At 38.4% G+C, this 19,044-nt stretch overlaps 1 protein-coding gene across 1 annotated transcript; it reads left to right on the top strand.

Annotated features, from left to right (window-relative positions):
* Window positions 1-233: 233 nt before the first annotated feature.
* LOC111334813 (uncharacterized) lies at window positions 234-18,994 on the top strand. Its single transcript, XM_022940638.2, has 16 exons — window positions 234-469; window positions 2,395-2,605; window positions 3,329-3,427; window positions 3,636-3,734; window positions 3,921-4,019; window positions 4,250-4,348; window positions 4,737-4,835; window positions 5,358-5,456; window positions 6,982-7,071; window positions 7,703-7,849; window positions 9,964-10,155; window positions 11,057-11,145; window positions 14,738-15,425; window positions 16,168-16,687; window positions 17,053-17,297; window positions 18,347-18,994. The coding sequence occupies exons 2-16, from the start codon at window positions 2,489-2,491 to the stop codon at window positions 18,485-18,487; spliced, it is 2,823 nt and encodes a 940-aa protein (XP_022796373.2). The 5' UTR covers window positions 234-469; window positions 2,395-2,488; the 3' UTR covers window positions 18,488-18,994.
* Window positions 18,995-19,044: the final 50 nt, after the last annotated feature.

The following is a 19,044-nucleotide window of genomic DNA, read 5'->3' as shown; positions in this document are numbered from 1 at the left end:
AAAATGTTCTAAATTTACTCTTTGCTTCCTGTCAGCTTCTGTCTGCTTTCTGAGAATTTCAGGAGACCTTGTTCACCACATGACAATGTCATTATTTATCATATAAGCTGCTTCGATAGAATATTTTCCCGTTAATGGCAATCCCTGGTTCACAGCCGGATCCGAATTACCCACTGCTTAATGTGCGTGACAAGTCTGGAAGATCACGCATTCTGCTTTGGTCACGTTACGTTGCTTTGATTTTGTGACAAGCCTTGTGGTTTCCGCTTTGTTTGTCTTGTTCACCTTCGGTGGGCTGTCGAAGTTATTGGCAATTGTGTTTGACAATTTTCACTTATTGTCTGCGTGCAGTGTACTGTACGGGACGTAACGAGCTTTTGTATCTTTTTCATTCACTTTCAGACGAAAGAGGAACGCTTTTTCAGCGCATTACATACCAAGGCAACAAAACACCTTTAGTGCACGGCCGGTAAGCATGCTCACTTTTTGTATGTTTTTCTTTGGGATGTTTACATTTAACGGATTGATTTACGGGAAGTTCTAACTACACGTGACGACTTTCAATCGAAGTATGTGGTTAGACCGCATCGACTTACTGTGTCGACGATGAGTTTGTAGACAATTTTTGAACACTCAAGTGACTCGGCATTATGTTTACATACATTAGGCTTAACTAGAATTAAAGGCAAATAAAGCTCTCCAAGCCATTTCTTTGATGTAGGAATGTCATAGATGTTAAGCCATTGCAACTTTTGTTGATTGGTTGTTTTACAACTAATCAACATTATAAAATTTATACAACCATTTTGCGCTAGTGACCATCTTCAGACTTTCTTTGTGATCTTACGTTTTGTTTCTATACTGTCGGTGGTACTTTCTCTTTAACCTCATAAACCATGAGCTATCAGCAATGACAGCATTAAACTATTTCTTGTTATACCGTATTATCTTAGTAAAAAATTTCATGCGTTTGCTTATGGTCCTGATGGTATAATGGGTATGTCTTCGAGAACCTTTCAACGCAATGAGATCAGTTACAAAGAACCTAGACAGAATTCGCTTTTGTTCTCTGGCCTTGAATTATCAAGCTAATGTGTTCCCTTTGCTACGTGTTGCGTTGTTGAATTGTGCAATCAAAGTCAGGTTTATTTTCCAATCTCACTTTGGCGATGCGAGTTCAAGTTCATACCGTTACAAGTAACTTCTATTTTTTATATCTACCGCCTGTTGAAGATAAAATCTTCCCAAAATTTTAAGCATGCGTGAAACTTAACCTAATCGCAGAAATCGTTCGACTGTTAAATTTATGCTCTGAAACTCTGATTGCTAAGAATATCCCTAGAGTGATCACTAAGAATTTTCTGTCCTTAATTTTGGTTCATATCTTGTAATGTGGAAATGCGGTGTTTAGAGAACTATTAATTAGTTGTGATGATTTAGTGATTGTCCCATTCACCAAGACATGCTGCATTAAAATTAGCACCTTTAACTATCAAGTGACATCACATTAAATAGGGCTGTTCTCGAGAGTTAACTAACAAATTGTTCTTTTAATTGTTACCCACATTTGTGAATTAAAATTTGATAAATTTCCTTGTCACCCATTTGGTAGTGCTTTTGCAATGTATTCTTAAGTACTCTTGAAAGTAATTGTTTTGATACCCCAGTCTCCTAAATCTCGAACCAGCTCAAACGAGACTGGCCAAACTTTTCCAGTTGAGCAGTGTGATTCTGCCTTCAGACCCCCTTGATAACTCAAAGCAGATGCTTCAGACTGAAATCAGAAGTATAAACTGTATCATGTAACACTAAAAGTTTACAGAGATAATATTAATTCTTTCTCTATGCAAAGTGAGCATTTGTGACATATGGACTCTATTTAAAGGATTTCTCTGAGTTTTTACTAAAACTGAGCAAACTTGTGTATGTGTTTAATACACGTACAAAAAATTCAGCTTATGAATTATTTGAGAGCACTTCAATACTTCTAAGTAGTGAAGAAAGTTCAAACTTGGTGCAAAAATTTGAAATTGAGTACAGAAACTTGTTTGTTAATGGCAAGTAATCAAATCATTGGCATTAGTTTGAGTAAACAAGTCTGAATAGTTTTTCAAAGACTTTAAATTGTACTTTGAAGATTTATTCATACTGATTTTTGCAAAAAATAATTGTTTGGCTACCTGTGAAAATTGTATGTGGAGCATATTCTGTTTGGGTTTCTCAGTTCAGGTTAGAAGTGCTTTGAAGTAACAGTAAACAGAGTATATCAAATGAAATTTGTCCTAGTTTCATCCTAGTTTTATCTGACAAGTATGTCAGAAAAAAAACTATGTTTGCCTTGTAGGGCAATAGTTAATAACTTATTAATTTTTGGAAAATAAATCAATTTTACAGGTGAACAAAGACACTGACACTTCCACTTACATTGGCCAAACTTGTGATGCACTAAATGATTAGTATTGCAAGGCTCTAAAGATCCTTTAAACGAATGTTCAAAAAGAGTAATGGTGGTGATCAACTTCTTATTGCTGTCAAGCTCAATAAAATATCAGAAATCTCACGGCTTGTTGCCCTGGGTGTTGATGTCAATTCCAGAATAGACAGGGTAACAAGATTTTGAATTTCTCTTTTTTGTATGTTAAAGTAAGTGATTATTAAAGGAGGGGTTTAGATGGGATGCATTCATGTAGCCCTTTTTTTCTTAAGCTCATAGTGGAACATCCCATTAGGAAACCCTTCTTGTTTAGTCCGTTTATTTGAAAAACCCAAAGGGCTGGATGTATAGCATAGGTGCCACTGAGGCCTTAAGACCCTAAGTCTGTCTGAGGAAAAACTTGATCTCTACCCTGTTTATGACAACAAAGCCATGTAGATAATGGTTTATCACCCTGGTGGTAAAGCCATCTTTGATATATATTCAATCAGAATTGGATGACATACCACCAAGTTCACACCCCTTTTTTTGGCTTTCATTGCATTAACACACCCTGATTAAAGACCCCAAAAACCATTGCCTGTTGTGAAGCAAAAACCTTTTAAGGCTAAATAAGGGAGTGTACCTCCTTCCCTAACATCTGGGTATGTAATCATGTTTTCGAGAAATTGCATGTTGCTCTTGATTAAGATAATGTTAATGATTACTTTAGGCTGTATAGATTTCATTTATAGATTTGACACAAAAGACACTCTGTTTCAAGGGTTAAATTTGTGAGGTTTCTTCAATTAACTTCCCCTAAGATTATCTAAGTCATGTAAGCTCTCAGTTGGTAACTAATATGGGCTGAATCATTTCAGTTTTGGAGATCATATTTTCATTAATTTGTTCCAGAATGGTAAGACTGCTCTTCATTATGCAGCTTATAAAGGCCAGGCAGTAGCTGTGAAGGCTCTAGTAGAGGCAGGAGCTGACCTGGACATAACAGATGAGGTAGAGAAATCTTGAAAATTATTTCTTATTCATTAAGATGCTTTATTGTGTGGAAAAATGTACTTTTTTCCACATCTATTTTCCACTTCCTCCCAAAAACCAATTGACTATGCACAAACTCTAAAATATGGAAAATTCAAAGTCTGTCTGGAAATTGATTAAAAGTCTGTTTTACAGTGGTTTTAATGTTTAAATTTGCCTGTGGCAGAATGGAATGACTGCTCTTCATCGTGCCATTATTCATGGCCATACAGATGCTGTTCACATTTTATTGAATGCTGGTTGCTTGGTTGATCAGAAAGATGAGGTAAAATTACTCTAAGTTCTGTAATGTTTATGGGTTTTGTTAATAGAAAAAGCATTTTTTAAGTCTTTTCTTGTTTTTGTTTCTATATTCTAATTGTTTTATTGGTGTAGACTTCAGTCACGTAATGTTTGAGAAAACTCTGTTGATTGATTTATTCTGGAGAATTTCCACTTGATTATTTCGTAGAATGGAAACACAGCTCTTCATGAAGCAGCCTGGAATGGTTATAGTAAATGTGTTGAGCTTCTAGTGGCAACGAAGTGCAATATAAATATTCATAACCGGGTAGGTCTACAGATTTGGGATCTGTACACTTGAAGAAGTTTTGTTCCTTAGATAATACCTGAGAAATACATTCTGATACATTAAACTAAAATGAAACTCTGAAATTTGCAACGAACAACTGTTTTAAACAAACCCAATCAGGGTCTCTAATGGTTGGCAATGAGTCGGTCACTAAGACTCTCTCTCATAATTTATAGCATTGTTTTTCATTTGGCTTTCTTTGCTTTCAGACTGGTTACACCAGTCTACATCTAGCTGCACAAAACTGCCATTGCAAAACTTTGCAAGTTTTATTAGATGGAGGTTGCAATGCACTTGTAAAGAACAATGTAAGTAGTTACTGAGTGCTTGATCAGGAGTGACATGTGACAGTTATGTTGCCAAAAAGGATAATTTTGTGACCATGGAATTCTATGCAAATTTTCCGGGACCTGATATCTCATTTAAGCCCGGATGTGACAATTGATATTTACCTGACCTTTTCGGTGAGGAGAGTAAGTGTTAATTAGAACATGCTTTAAAGTGCAAGTTAGATTGTTTATAGTGACAGTCCTTTAGTAAAAAGGGCTTTTCCGACTAAATGGGTGTTCATTGTTGACACAAATTCCACTAAGTTTGAACGGTGAATATGTTATGTTTCGAACAAACAATGATTCATGATGTGCGTTTCTTTTTGTTTAACTGTTTCGACATGTTGTTTATGTTTTCCCATTTTAGTATGGTGACACCCCTTTGCACATTGCGGTTCGCTACGGGCACGATGAAGTCTGTAAAGCACTTTTGGCCACTGAGCTCAACATCTCTGAACAAAATAATGTAAGAGATAACTTAACTTAAAGGAGCCATCAGTCGTATAACAGCATCATTCAACACAGGAAGCGCTGACTAGAAGAAACGAATGGGAAGATTCGGCAAGAGATTTGATGGGGGTTATTTTTGTTCGATATGTTGGTATATTTGTCCCCTTTTTCTAATTTTTCGTCACTAAAACTCGGTACACCACATCAGAGAGAAGGAAAAAGGTTAACTGACCATTCTCCTCGTCAACAGGCGCTATATTGGCTTTTATTGCGCTCCCTGTTTCTTCGGTACCTGTAGTTCAACAGCACCCGTTAATATTTACTGCAAAGATTTGAACACACGTGAATTCTCTCTGAGATAGGTAGCTAGAGTACTACTTTCTTATTTTTTGGAGGAGGACTTTCAGTTTGAAGAATGTTGCATATGGTGCTCTCGCGACTGGAAAAGGAAGGGGAGGACAACAAGAGATCATTCGTTGCAATAGTAGCTTTTTTTTTTTTTTTTAACCGGGATGGTACCTCCCTTTTTTATTACCAGGATGGTAACACCCCCCTACACATTGCTGCCAATATGGGACACGAAAAACTCATCGAAATGTTACTGAATGCAGGAAGCTCCACTACTGTCAGGAATAATGTAAGCAAATGAAAACTTGATAGTGATAGTTAGAAATGATGTATCGAGTGAGGTTTGAGAGGAGATAGGTTCGGTGTAAACGATTTCTTGCAGTACAACGAGGATTGACGGGATTTAACAAATGGTAAACACCACAGCGTACACTATTGAGTTATGGATGCACGCGGGAGGTTGCTAAGCACGAAAGAAGCGTAAGAGTCGCTCGAGGCGATAGCCGAGAGCGACTCTAGCTTCTTGAGTGCTTAGCAAACCTCCCAAGTGCATCCATAACTCAATAGTGTACGCTGTGGTGTTTACCATTTGTTTTATAACATAACATTGATACATTGTAGCTAAAGAGTTCTCTTTTAATTAACAAATCTTACGCGACCAGAAAAAACAAGCGCGCGCGGAAAAATAGTCTTTGCATTTGCTCACGTCAGCAGCGTACACCCATGGGCAAATGGGGAACGCTAAATTGACCAATCAGAGCGCGCGCTTTACTTTGGCTATGTTATAATTAAATTTGCCGCTGAACACTGCCAATGAAAAACGGAACTGTCCCTGACAAAGTCGTTCACCTAAGATAAACCATTTAACTGCGGCTTGCTTTTTGGACATTTTTACAGCTAATATGGAAAAATAAACTCAGTTTTAGAATTGGTTTATGTCAGTTTACAAAGTATTTCCCAATCGTTACCGCCTGAGAAAGTGACTCAAGATAGTTGGCATTCACAAATCCTTCATAATTTAAATGGGAGGGTTTAAAGGTATAATCCAATTTGATTCATTCCATTTGTATTTCAATTTCGCTTTCCTGGTTTCTTTGTTGTTTAATTTCTGATTGTCACTTTATCGTTTTCCTGCCCACACGTAAGAGATAACTAGAAATTTGAAGTAAGGAAGTTTCATATAATAGAATATCGTGAAAAGCCTTCCACATTTAACAAGATTTAGTTTGTAACCTTTGCATTTTGTCGCGGCAAGACGATAATCGTCTGGTCGATTCTAATTCACGCTGCTTCTTTAAGGAAGACGTTAGTGCCAAGAATTTTTTCGAAAAGACGAGTTATTTCCTCAAATGTCTTTAAGTTTCATTATGCCTTGGAAAATTGTCTTCATGTAACATCATTCCAGTGGTTAATATGATTATTTACCATTGTGTGGTACTTGCAGTAGAATCGACTAGCATCACGTGTCCTTTGCGTGTCACGTCGCCCTTATCTGTGTTCTGGCAGCATCACGAGCACCCTGAGGAATTTCTGGTTCTTTTCTGGATTCAACCCCAGAAGAAAGGAGTAAAAATATAATTTCCAAGTTCTCTGTTTGTACCTAGTTTAGTCAGCTAAAACTGGGTCTCGGCACATTACACGGCTTTATTGTGTGCATACTTTCCCTTTAATCTATACGGATATCCCCCTCTCAAGGTCAACTTCACACATCTTCGGCTAATCCATTTGATGTGAACAAGTTTATAGTCATACATATGCCTCTGTTATTTACGAATGTAAGCTGACTACGGTCATCTTTTCCTTCTCCTTACAAGGTTGGTGATACTGCAAGGGAGTTAGCCATTCAAAATGGATTCAAATCGATTGCCAAGCTATTAGGTCCAACTAAAGGAGACGCTCGGAAGGTAAGTAATAATCGAAATGCTTCGTGACTGTTAAAATGTTTTTCTCGGGGGAACAGGATCATGTTTTCTCCAGGACCGCTTGTAACCGCAGTGAATTTTTTCCTTAAAATTTTATCAAACTAGAAAACGCAAACGACAAGGGTGACGTGCCTATGAGATTCGAAGCCAGCATTGTTCAAAGCGTTAAAATACGCGATACACCCAATTAATCTCATATGCATTGTATATATTTGTAGAATTCATAGCCGTCTTCTCTATACAGTTGGCTGGCTAAACAACTTAATTTTTGATAGATGGCCAATCAGTTAACTGTTTGACTCGATCCATTAAGGCTCATCGCGCAATGTTCTGGCTGCCGAAAATCCTTGAACTAGTCGCGGACAACATTTCCATTCTTTGAATTACTTGCGTTACAAACAGTGATGAATCCGGCGACTTGAGCGATCTCCCGAGACGGAAGTTCTAGAGATAATAGTGGTCGATTTAGCCACAGTTACTGGATCTCAGATTTCCAGGAGATACAAACAAGCATTGGGCTTGGTTTCTTAAAAAAATTATTAGATAATTAGATAAAAAAGGTTTCCACCCAGGATTAAATACAGATGGATTGTTCTATAATTATCACCCCTAGATGTTCCGAAAAGACAGAAAAGAGAAACAGAGACCTCATAGTTTAGATGTGTCTGAACTCTTCAGTGGTGTGACAGACTCTGCTGTTAATACCACTACTTCTCAGCTATGGAGACCGGGACCATTGTCTGAGGGCCGAGACGCCGATGTGAGTTATTACAGAGAAATATTGTCTGATGTAGCACCATTTATTTTAACACTTCAACCCCGAAATCTAGTGAGAGTGGCTGAGTTCTAATTTCTCCTCAGATTATCACCCTGGAATTAATGAAAAGAAAAGGTCATGAGAATTAGGAAATGATCACCAGTTTTTAAAGCCACTGACTGTCGAACAACGTTGGAAACGTACAGAAAACAATGTGGAGATAATAAAAATTGATTGTTAGGGTGTTAAGGGTTAAAGGGGTACATCCTCCCGGTTAGCTCAATGGATAGAGCGCTGGACTGTTGTGCGGGAGGTTGAGGGTTCGAGCCCCGGCCGGACCAACACTCAAGGTCTTAAAATAATTGAGAAGAATATGCTACCTTTCTATAACATCAAGAAATGGTTAGATATTCTAGTCTTCTCGGATAGGGACGAATAAATGGAGGTCGCGTCTCCTGCAGGGTTAGGGGCAGGAGACGTTAATTTCCCACGCACGAGATTACTGTGTGATGGATGTCCTCCCCTGGGATGGGATGGGTGGGTTTGTTGGAGCTTAAACCTCGTAGGGGACCCATGTCCTATTGTTTCTGCTTCAGTACTTGGTACAGATCCTTAAATAAATAAATCAATAAAATGAATAAATCCGTTACCAAGAAAAAAGGATAACAATTGGTGATATGCAGCGTGGATTAGTTTGCTTGCCCTGCCATCACCACTTGCACTTTGATTGTGATAGCTTAGGCAACGCTTTCACGTTTGATTGTGGATTCTGTAAACCATTTTAAAATACGGTCGGACAGTATTGTCATCTGCTATAAAGAAAAATCACTGTTGTCAGTGTTAGGTGCTTTGTTACATTTTTATGTTCTTCTTTTAACTCTCAGATATCTTTTTAAAATAAGCAAAACACCCAGAATGCAAAAGTGGCAACAATCTTCCAAGTCTTCCACACAGATCAGAGACGCCAAGGTCAAGTTTTTAAAAACTTGACCGTATCCGTCCTTACAGGACCCCAGGAAGCCCCCCTCCCCTCCCCCAAGAGTTCTGTTCTATATCTGGGGCTGATTAAGTGACAAGTGTCACGCAAATGTTAAGAGGGTTGAGTAAAATTGATGCAACGATAACGGTCCAAACGCAGTGAGGAAAGTAGTTCTCTAATCCTCTTGCGCTCTCATTTTCAAATGTAATTTTAGAACGCCATGACTGAAATCGTTACGTTACTAACGTAACGACCTAATTGTAATTGAGCTAACTGCCTCCCGGTTGAGCGCCGGACTTTTTATAACATCAAGAAATGAATAGACATTCTAGTCTTCTCGGATAAGGACAAATAAACCGTAGGTCCCGTCTCCTGCATCTAGTAATTGGTTAATTTGGTTAGGCAGGGGACGTTAAAGAACCCACTCACGAGATTACTGTGATGTGGTCTGGCCTGTTTACTGGGAATTGGGGGGGAAGGGGGCATCTGTTAGATTCACTTTTAATTGATTGTAAACTGCTTGAAGTCTGGTAAAGTCCCCCGCACAGTGTTGTAAAGCGCCATGAGCTCAGGATATGAGCGCTATATAAATAAAAGTTATTATTATTATTATTATTATTATTATTATTATTATTATAATTATTATTATTATTACTGATTAAGTTTCCGAAAAAATATTTACATCGGAATAATTGCGGTTCGTTCAATACTTACGGATAACTGTTTGGCGAACACTGAATAAATATACTCATTATATGGATGGGAATGTTTTACCCGAAACTAAAACACTTGTAGAATCTAGACGACTACTGCATCCGGGAACCGGGTGGTGTATTTCCGCTTTTTCAAACTTTGCTGAATGAATGTGTCATATCGAAACATGGTTTGTTCGTTGTTTGAAATGACTGATATTTGTAGTGATAAGCTTTTGAATCTCTAACATGTTTATTTGTTGTTTATATAATAAAAGGAAAGTAATACGTTAGCTCCAAGATATGAATTTTATGTTCTTGCGGAAGAACAAATGTAACTCGTTCACTCTGCTCACTCGTTAGATTTTTATCTTGCCACTAGAACATAAAATTCATATCTTTACGCTACCCTGTAGTATCCTCTTTTTATGATTTGCTTCCTTTAGAAACAAGAACAGAAACAAGACTTTTCAAGTCGTTTTTCTTGGGGCAAGAAGAAAAAAGAGGAAAGAAAATCGAAAGTTCTCACCATTAAGTACGACGAGATGTGTTCCATTGAACGAGACTTCATTAAGACGCGGAAAGCTTCCTTGAAAAAATCGCGCAAGACTCATTCAAAGAGTAGCTTAAAATCACAGGTATGACAACTTTCCGGCCTTGTCCTCGCCAAAGATTTCCCTGTCTACGGTTTTTAGGACTTCTTTAGCAAAAAATACTTCGAACCATAGAAAGTAGTTAAAAGAGGTTCAGTTCAGAAGGGCTTGCTATTTGAAATGAGAGTTTGCAAGCCGCGTCAACGGAGGGGAAAGTCACGTGACTAATTTACGATGGGTTTTTTTTTTTTCTTCTTTTTGTGTGAAATCTGATTGGAAGGGAAAATGACGCTTAAGTCAGGAACACATTGCAGTACCTTGGTTGTTGTAAAATGTTTTAAAAATGTTCCCAACTATTCCGCTGAAATTTACTTTAAACTGTCACACATTAGTGTTTGTGTTGATTTGCTGATTGCAAATCAAAACAGCAAGAGTCATAAACCTTCTGGGAATTAATTTTTCTGGTTGATTCAATCAACCTCGTTCCCAGGGCCTTTTCCCGAGAAGGCCTTGGGAACGAGGTTGTGATTCAGTGTGCTTAAGGATGATATGAAATGATGAGAACTTTGAAATTCCTCGCTAAACTTACGATTGTGTATTAAATGGTTGCCGTCAGTAATAACTGGTTGACATGATGCAAAGCTCTTAAAGTGTAATTCATCTTGTAATTTAAATCCGGCCATCAATTATACCTCAGACACAGTATGGACAGCACTTTTGAACCTTCTTAAATGACCTACTTGTTTGATTGACGTCAGTGTAACAAAGTAATTCAGTGTTTTAAGAGTTTTTGACGTTTAGAGCGCTCGTTGTCATTGAAAAGGGTAGACAGGTGGCCGGGAATGAATTCGTCCTGATCTACTTCAATCTTTTCAAGTGGTTTACAAGGATACACTGCAGTAATGAATGAGAATCATTTTGTCTTTCTTTTCGCTATTCACTGTAGGAAGAAGCACGCTCTGATCCAGGTTTTCATCATGGACGACGGGAATCAAAGAGGCTGCATTCCCGAGTAAAAGAGGAGAAAGCAAAAAGGTTAGGAAAGATGGGTTACCGTATAACCTCAATTTAGAAGAAATCAGTGGCGTAACCTCAGGAAAATTAACAAACACTTTCCAACTCTGAAATTTTTTGGTTTGTTTTCTCAAGTTTCCGGTCAATCGAAAGACTAGCAACTACCTGTGCAACTGTGAATCATAAAGTTCTCTTTTCCAGGCTCTTTATCACCAATTTTGGTTCGCTAAAGGAGAGCTGTGAAATATAGGCTGTGGAAGGGATTTCATATCTCATCTAAAAAATCCATTTTGGATCAAGTACACGTGGATTTTCTTGAAAAATAATCAATATACTTAACTGTATTAACGAAAACAGGAAATTGGAGTTTTACCGCAAACGCTCAAAACATTTATTCGGGTTACTGGGTAGACTCTTAAAAGATACCGCGATTCGCCCGAGGGGTCGGTTTTCCAGCTAATTTTAGAATGAACACAGCCTTGTGGAATATAAAAAAAATGAGTGAGTTTCGGGTGAACGAGGACGAAATGAAATAGCGTGACCAGCAAAGACAGAAAATTTCATTTCTATCTCCAATACATCAAGAATTAAACTGTTTGTTTTAAAATTTACAAGGGATTAACTATTCAGAGGATCACGGGTTCCGTTGATGGTTGAATGACTATACTGCTTCCGATTTTAAATGCTTCGAAATCGTTTCTGAAAGCTGTCCTTTTGTTTTGTTCAAATGCAAATTGTAGCTTTGAGTTCCTGTCAATTCGAGAGCTTTTCTCTTGAAACCCATTCAAAGCCCCCTTAACTAGGAGTTGACAAAGTTGCGGGTTTTGTTTAATTAAATGAAACCTAATAAGATGTTAAAAATGTGTTAACAACTTTGCCTAATACCTCAGAGTGAGATATGCATTGAGTGACTATGATTTAGCATCTGACCCAGTTAATTCAACTTTGGGTTTAAAACTATGACAATGTAAATGCAGTCACACAAACTGCCAGTTTGTGTTAGGGAGTGTTATAACAGCGTTATTAGCTTTTATGCGAGCTAAACGTCATGGCCATTGTTAGTGTATTTGCTGGAAGCTTTGTGGGCGGTCCTTTGTCCGGGGTGTTGTAATTGCTCCTTCGAGTGTGAAGTCGTTTCATTTGAATTCACACGACAACCACTTTAGGAGAACAAGGTGTCGCGGCACTAGTCTGCCATTTTCGCTCGCGCGCAGTAAAACACGTTCCTCAAGCGTCGACCACCGCTCAGTTTTTCGTCGACAGTTTGAGTTCATAAACTCTATCGACAAATTTAAACACGAGGTTTACTGGATGTCTAGAGGAGGACTGAGTCCTTGGATCTGTGCGCTGAGCAGGTTAGACGGTAACTTCTTGATGACGGAACTTTATGTTTTGGGTTGCCATCGCATCCTTAGCGATTTATAAAATGTTATCAAGATTTTCTGCATAGTTTGTAAGACTGTATATATAGGCTGTTTATGTCAGCTTGTTGGATAGGTTAAGGTTTACCTTTCAGGCGGTCTCTTAAGCACAAATAATCCCCGTGTAAGCATAATTTGTTTTTCTGTTGAAACCTGGGTAGTCCTACACTTCGCCCGGTTTTTGTAGTCAATTTTTCTTTCCACCGGTCGATGGAATGTGGTCTTTATTTTAGACCAATGTGTAGTAAATCTACTAAACTTGACTTGAGTGCCTGACTAACATGGAGCAATTCATTGTATAGATAATTTCATTCGATTATCGCCTGTTTGCAAACTATACACAGGAGAAATCGACACGACACGATTTCACAGTACATTGCTTTCACAAAAGGCAGGAACGTCTCATTTAGAAGTCTATATAAGATAAGCTGTTTATTTTGAAAGAACTTAAATCAGGGAAGTTTTTCTAGAGCTTTTTCTAAGATAAGCGAGGCGTGTTTGAATCACGTTTAATTCCAAACTCGTTTAAGTGTATGAAAAACGAATCATGTGATAACGAGAATTGTTTAAGGGACTCATTTTTTAAACGGGAAATTTACATGGGCAGTAGTTCAAATCAAGTACCGCTTATGAAAATTTTGATTTTATCTGATTTTTTTCACGGTTGAACCAACTAGTACAATTTAGACAAAAATGTTGTCTAGATTGCAATAATGTAAATGGAAAGTGTTTTGTTGTGGCTCCTTGTTGTAAGGTTTCATCAGGAATTAGGTATTTTAAGGATGTTTATTTGATATCATGGTTTTATTAAGCACAGGTAAAGAAGAATTGAGTGTTGGCAAAGTTTGGAAAACAATATGACCTTTTGCCTGAGGCTAAACTGGCTACATAAACTTAGAAATGCTGTCTCTGTTCTTCATTAAACGAGGTACAATTGTCATAACTTATGTAATTGCATAGACGATGTTTTGGACCACTATTACCAACTAGTTTCATTGGTCGCTGTAAGAAGTAACAAGGACAACTCTTGAAAGAGTGGCCTTTTGGTGACTGAAGATAACACTGCCTCAATAGGTGTTCTGATTAATATTTTTTAAATAAACAAATTTATTAACACAAAGGAAGAATATTCTTTAAGATATATATAAAGCTAATTTTCTTGTTCTTTTGGGAATTTACAATCGATCATAAGCGAATAAAATATTCCTTAATCGAATGTTCTCAGAGGAATGACTTTTATTGATGAATGCGAATATAATGCATTTGGAAATGATAAATCTTTTTAACGTTATCTTTGTAACACCTAGTATGAAAGTCTCTTTCTCTCTTGTTTTAATCAGAAAGTATCTATATCTCGAAAGAGACGCTCTTATGCCATTTTCTCTGACAGAAAAAAATCCCCTTTCGAAGGCGTTTTGTAGAGTATAGAATCTATGATTCTTTGGCTTTTTTTAGGACAGAGTTCACTTTACTTTGAGGGTTCATTTTCTCGTGCAAGTTGTACGAGTGGTTGGGCGTCTGTATCATTAACTTACCTGATTTAAGTCTTAGCCAAGGAAATATTTAGTGCTTTGTCGTGTTTAACACAGGTTTTTAAATTGAACCCTCAATTTAATATTTTCTGCCAAGTTTCAAAACTGTTGCAATAAAAAATGATGAACAATAGAAAAACAGGGTTAAATATTAGTGCTTCGTTATCTTTTTCGCAAGCCTCCATGTCATTATTTTGTCTTGGATTTTTGTTCTGCAAGCCAACATTTTTCATTAGCGGCACAGACTCATGTATGTTTACTTTGTATATGATTTTCATTTTGGTTCATTACACGACTAAATTTGTAGAGAATACGTAGCCCAGTTTCCCGATCCGCCGATATGTTTGGACACGAGCCAGAAAAACTGGGACGAATGCAGTGTTGGCGCACGCGAAAGGTTGTTAACTTCACGTGGAATTTTGTCTTCTCTCAACTCCTTCACAATGACTTCGTTGAATGATCAATTTACCATTTCTCCCTACACTATCTATAAATTGCTAGCAGACAGGAGACGACAATTTATTGATCTCTTTAAGGGGATATTGCTTGAGCTAAGAAATTCTCAAAACTAACATTTTAAGGAATGTACCTAAGACAAACGCGAGATTCTATGGAGATCTTCGTAGTGGATGGATAAAATGTGTTCTCTCTTTCCTTCAGCGCTCCAAGCAGAGATGATGTAGAAGTGAGCCTGTCCCAGAAGAAGACCAAAAAGGAAAAAGGTTTTTTCTCCTTGTTCAGGAGCGCCAGTGACCCGGACTTGAAGAGCGCTTTATTTTGTGCAAAGCCTAAAGGGAAATTTTCATCTCCCGGAGGGGAGGTGATGGGGAATGGTGTACACAAAGTGAAAAAAGAGTCAAAGGAAAAAGGAGAGGTAGAAGAGACTAGAGAAAAGAAAGATAAAAGGAAAAAGGATAGGAAAGATAAAAAAGGTCACGAGGAAGAAAGGGAAAAATGGGAAAAGAAAGAAAAACGGAAAGAGAAAGAAAAAGATAAGAAATATTCACGTCGTGACGAAAAAGATGGAAGTGAATCGGACTGCACTATTTGTCAGGAAAAAAGGAGAAAATCTCGAGAAAAGAAACGCAGCGAGGAAACGAAACACAAAGAACGCAGATCTAAATCGGAACCAAGAAGGGGAAGAGATCGAAGGGACGTAGACTCAGATGGTAAGGACTATAGAACACATATAGACAAGGACGATGGAGACAGAGAACATAGGAAAAAGAAACATCACAAAGAAAAAGAGAAGGAGAAGGAGAAAGGCAGAACGGACAGGAATCACAAAAGAAAAACCGATGAACACGGAAGGAGTAACGAACGAAAAGAGGTTGAGCACCATATCGAGGTTAGTAGTGTCATGCGGCGAACAGATGTGGAAAGATTTGGGAAGGGTATGATGGGAACAAAAGTTACCTCTCCGTGCACCGCCTCTAGTATCTATACTCGGTCCTCACAAACCTCGTCAATTTCTCACTTATCATAATTTTGCTGGTGTAACTATGAGAGAATAGAAAGTGTAATTAAATCATAGAACTATTGTATTCGAATGAAAACTGCAGTGGAACCTGTGTCTTGGTCCCCCTTCTGATCAGTGACAATCCCGAATGTGTTTATATAATGAAAGGTTTAGTCAGGTGCTTGTATAAATCAGGTGATCATGATAAAGTGTAGGGTGTGTTGTGAGAGGGAGTCTTCTCATTTAACACCACTAAGAAAAATGTCAAAAGGAAGTGCATATTCTCTCCTTGTAGACAATTGCAGCCTGTTAAGCACTCTCAACGTATTTTTGCCAAACGATTGGGTGCGCGTGTAATCCGCCAGCTTCGGTGATCGCGGGTATGTTAGCTAGTGTATAGTAATAGTAATGTAAAGACGACCTACTACCTTTGGTATAGCCCGTGCCAAGTTCTTGGTCAGGGAATATGAGCGAAAAAGCCATACGGGCGTGCGAAGAATGGAGGGGTTTAGGCAAATAAATACTACTGTTTGTTGTTCGTACGCTCTTTCACTCGCCTCCACTGAATGAGGGCTTGGAACATGCTACCTTTCGTGATGCAAACTTGAGAACGATGCCTTATTCTCGTTAGGCTGATTCTGGACCTACACCTTGTAACCAGAGTCACTGCGGCACGTGTCAGGCGCAGCTGAGCCGTCTTGAGGCGTGGCAAGAGCGCTGTACTGCAGAAATCGACTCCGCTCGGCGAAGACTCGAACACAGACTTCTACGGCTTGAAAAAAGACTCGCGGAACAGTTGAAAGAAGAGAAACAATCAGAAGAGAAAGGGAGTCGAAGTAAAAAACATGAACGCACCAAGGACAGTCGCGAAGTTAGTAAAAGCCTGAAAGACAGCAGAAATAACATACGGGAAGAAATGCGCGGTGTAATAAAAGGAGGGTTGAGTAAACTGGAATTGAGACTTGGACAGATTTCTGCTGGGTACAATATGCCTTTCATAGATCAACACGAACGGTGTAATCCTGAATTAGGAAAGAATTGCATAAATGATCGAGGGATCCGTCGTTTACGAAGTATGAGCTCTCCTCACCTGGGGAGGAGTCCATGTGAAGACTGCACGCACCATTTGGAAAGCAAAGGAGGGATGTCCCGTAAGTATACCTTACAAGTTGCAGAAGTATGATATACGGAGGATTAAATTCTCCCAAAACCAAACCTTACCAAAAATGGCATTCTCTCTACCGTGTTGCATGCCGGGATGTTTTGTGGGTTTTAACATTTTACTAGATTTGCGGGTAACATTCGATCCATTAAAGTCAAGATCCCATTAGCGAAAAAAACAAAAAACAAAACAAAACAGAAAAAAACAATAAAAACTCCGCAAAAATTCACAACTTATAGCGCCAGATAGACGACATTCCGAAAAATACGCGAAACTTTTATGCTACACAGTGTTGCAGTTACCCAAATACGACTGTTAATTTAAGAATCCTTTTTGGTTTGTCCGGTTATGTAGCGCCTTTCTCGCAGCTAGCTTCAAGTGGAACTTGCTCAAGTTCCCGCACACAGATCAGCGACACCGGGTCCGTGGAGACAGTCATCGAAGCCAGACCTGTTGGCAACAGAACCGGCCTCCACTCTTCGGGTACAATCATAGAAGCAAAACCTGTTGCAGAAGTGTTAGACACAGTGATTGAGGCGCAACCAGTAGCTGAAGATGAAAATTGCCATCAAGTGCACGAGACTTCAGCTGCTACACAGGTGCGCGTTCATTATGGCTTAGTCCTTTAAACCCTAAGAGTGACCAGAATCTAATTTCTCCTTACAGTAAAACAGCTGAGTCATTTATTAAGATCTTGAGAATGTAGGAAATGATCGCCAACCCAGAGAACTTTGACTGGAAAACAAATTCTCCTTGCCAGTATCAAAAGAAATGTATGGAGAACAGTATAGAGAATTTGGATACTGATGTTAGGGTGTAAAGACTTAAAAAAAAAAAAAAAAAAAAAAGGAAGGCAGGCAGATTTCAACACAAAATTTGATAAGAATGTACCCACTCACACCCAAACTGCTTAGTTCACCCTGACAAGAAATCACCCTCTCTTACTTTAAATATTCGTCAAGTTCTGGAAGTACGGACTGGGTGGTATGCTTAGTTAATGTGTGCATAAGTTTTGTACCCCGACATCTCTTTAAGGGATGTTTGTCCGCTTTAACGTTCAAGCACAGGACAGCATTCTGTCACACTACTGTCAACTTGCATTCTCAGATATTACCTCAGATTTGAGTCCTAATGGTCCCCTGAGGACGAAGAGATTGGATTTAATTCGCCGCTCTTTGAGTGGTCTGGAACACTCACTCTACGTCTTCCAAAACAGATACAAATTAATACCTCTCGCGACTTTTTCACCCGCGCTTTCTCGCGTATTAGATCGTTGACGCGTATTTACTTACTCTGTAATTTGAATATATCAACAAAGTTGAAATGATAAATTGGCCACCGTTATGATTATAAAAGCTGACGTTTCGAGCGTTAGCCCTTCGTCATTCGCTCCGACGAAGGACTAACGCCCGAAACGTCAGCTTTTATAATCGTAACGGTGGCCATTTTACCATTTCAACTTTGTTGATATATTCAAATTATTTCGTTACCCCCACCGACGCAGCTCCAAACAGTTTCTTTAGAAACTATCAGCCTTTTACTTACTCTAGTTTCTTAATGGCTCCCTGTGATGGTTACTGTTCTGATTGGTCGATGCGATTGCTTTGTTGATGAAATTCAATTAAAAGAAATACTGTTATTCTATTAGGTGAACCACCAGCGTCAAATGCAAGAGGTGGAGAACTGGTGGCGAGCTAAAGCAGAGGAGGAACAGGGAGTTCTGTACGCTAGGATCCGTGAACTCGAACAGATGTTAATGATGTCACGTGGGGGTGACTGTTTTGTATGACCACTGTGGTAATGCTATGACCTTTTGTTTTGGCGGGAGTTGTCTTTAAAATACGACTTAACGTCCACTTGGCGTCAGAGGTTGCCAAGTAACGTGACATCATTAAATTCAAGGGTTCGTGCAGAATTATTCCACAATTTTGAAATTTGTAAGAGAAGTTTTGTTTCCAAGTGTGTTGGCGGGAATAACGTTAAAAAAATGTGGTATGAAAAACAAATCCTATTCAGAACGGTAGAATTTGTGAACAAAACAAGAGAAAAAGTAAAAGAAAAAAGGCCCGGAACAAAACTGAGATGTAAAGTAGTACAATTTTGTTAGTTGGAAAGGAATATTGCCCTGTAAAAAATTATTTGCCAAGGTCTATTATTCAAAACCTCGTGAACACAGACCGTTCTATTTTCAAGAGTATATTATTTAATATAGTTTACACTTTTACTATGTATTTTAAATGCGAGCAAAACAGGAAGTGAACATTTCATGTAAAAATAAAGTATTGGTTTCACTGACCTTGAAAGTGTCATGTTTTACTGTAAAGGAATTTTTGTGTCTAAGCAACT

Source organism: Stylophora pistillata, chromosome 8 (genome assembly GCF_964205215.1).
Source record: "Stylophora pistillata chromosome 8, jaStyPist1.2, whole genome shotgun sequence".
Classification (NCBI taxonomy): Eukaryota; Metazoa; Cnidaria; class Anthozoa; order Scleractinia; family Pocilloporidae; genus Stylophora; species Stylophora pistillata.
This window is presented reverse-complemented; position numbering and strand designations above follow the sequence as displayed.

Excerpts from the sequence above, each read along its gene's own strand:
- LOC111334813 (XM_022940638.2), top strand. The coding sequence starts at position 2,489 with ATGTTCAAAAAGAGTAATGGTGGTGATCAACTTCTTATTGCTGTCAAG. Across the intron at positions 7,072-7,702 it reads CTAAAGGAGACGCTCGGAAG|ATGTTCCGAAAAGACAGAAA; the intron begins GTAAGTAATAAT and ends TATCACCCCTAG. Across the intron at positions 15,426-16,167 it reads AGGTTGAGCACCATATCGAG|GCTGATTCTGGACCTACACC; the intron begins GTTAGTAGTGTC and ends TATTCTCGTTAG.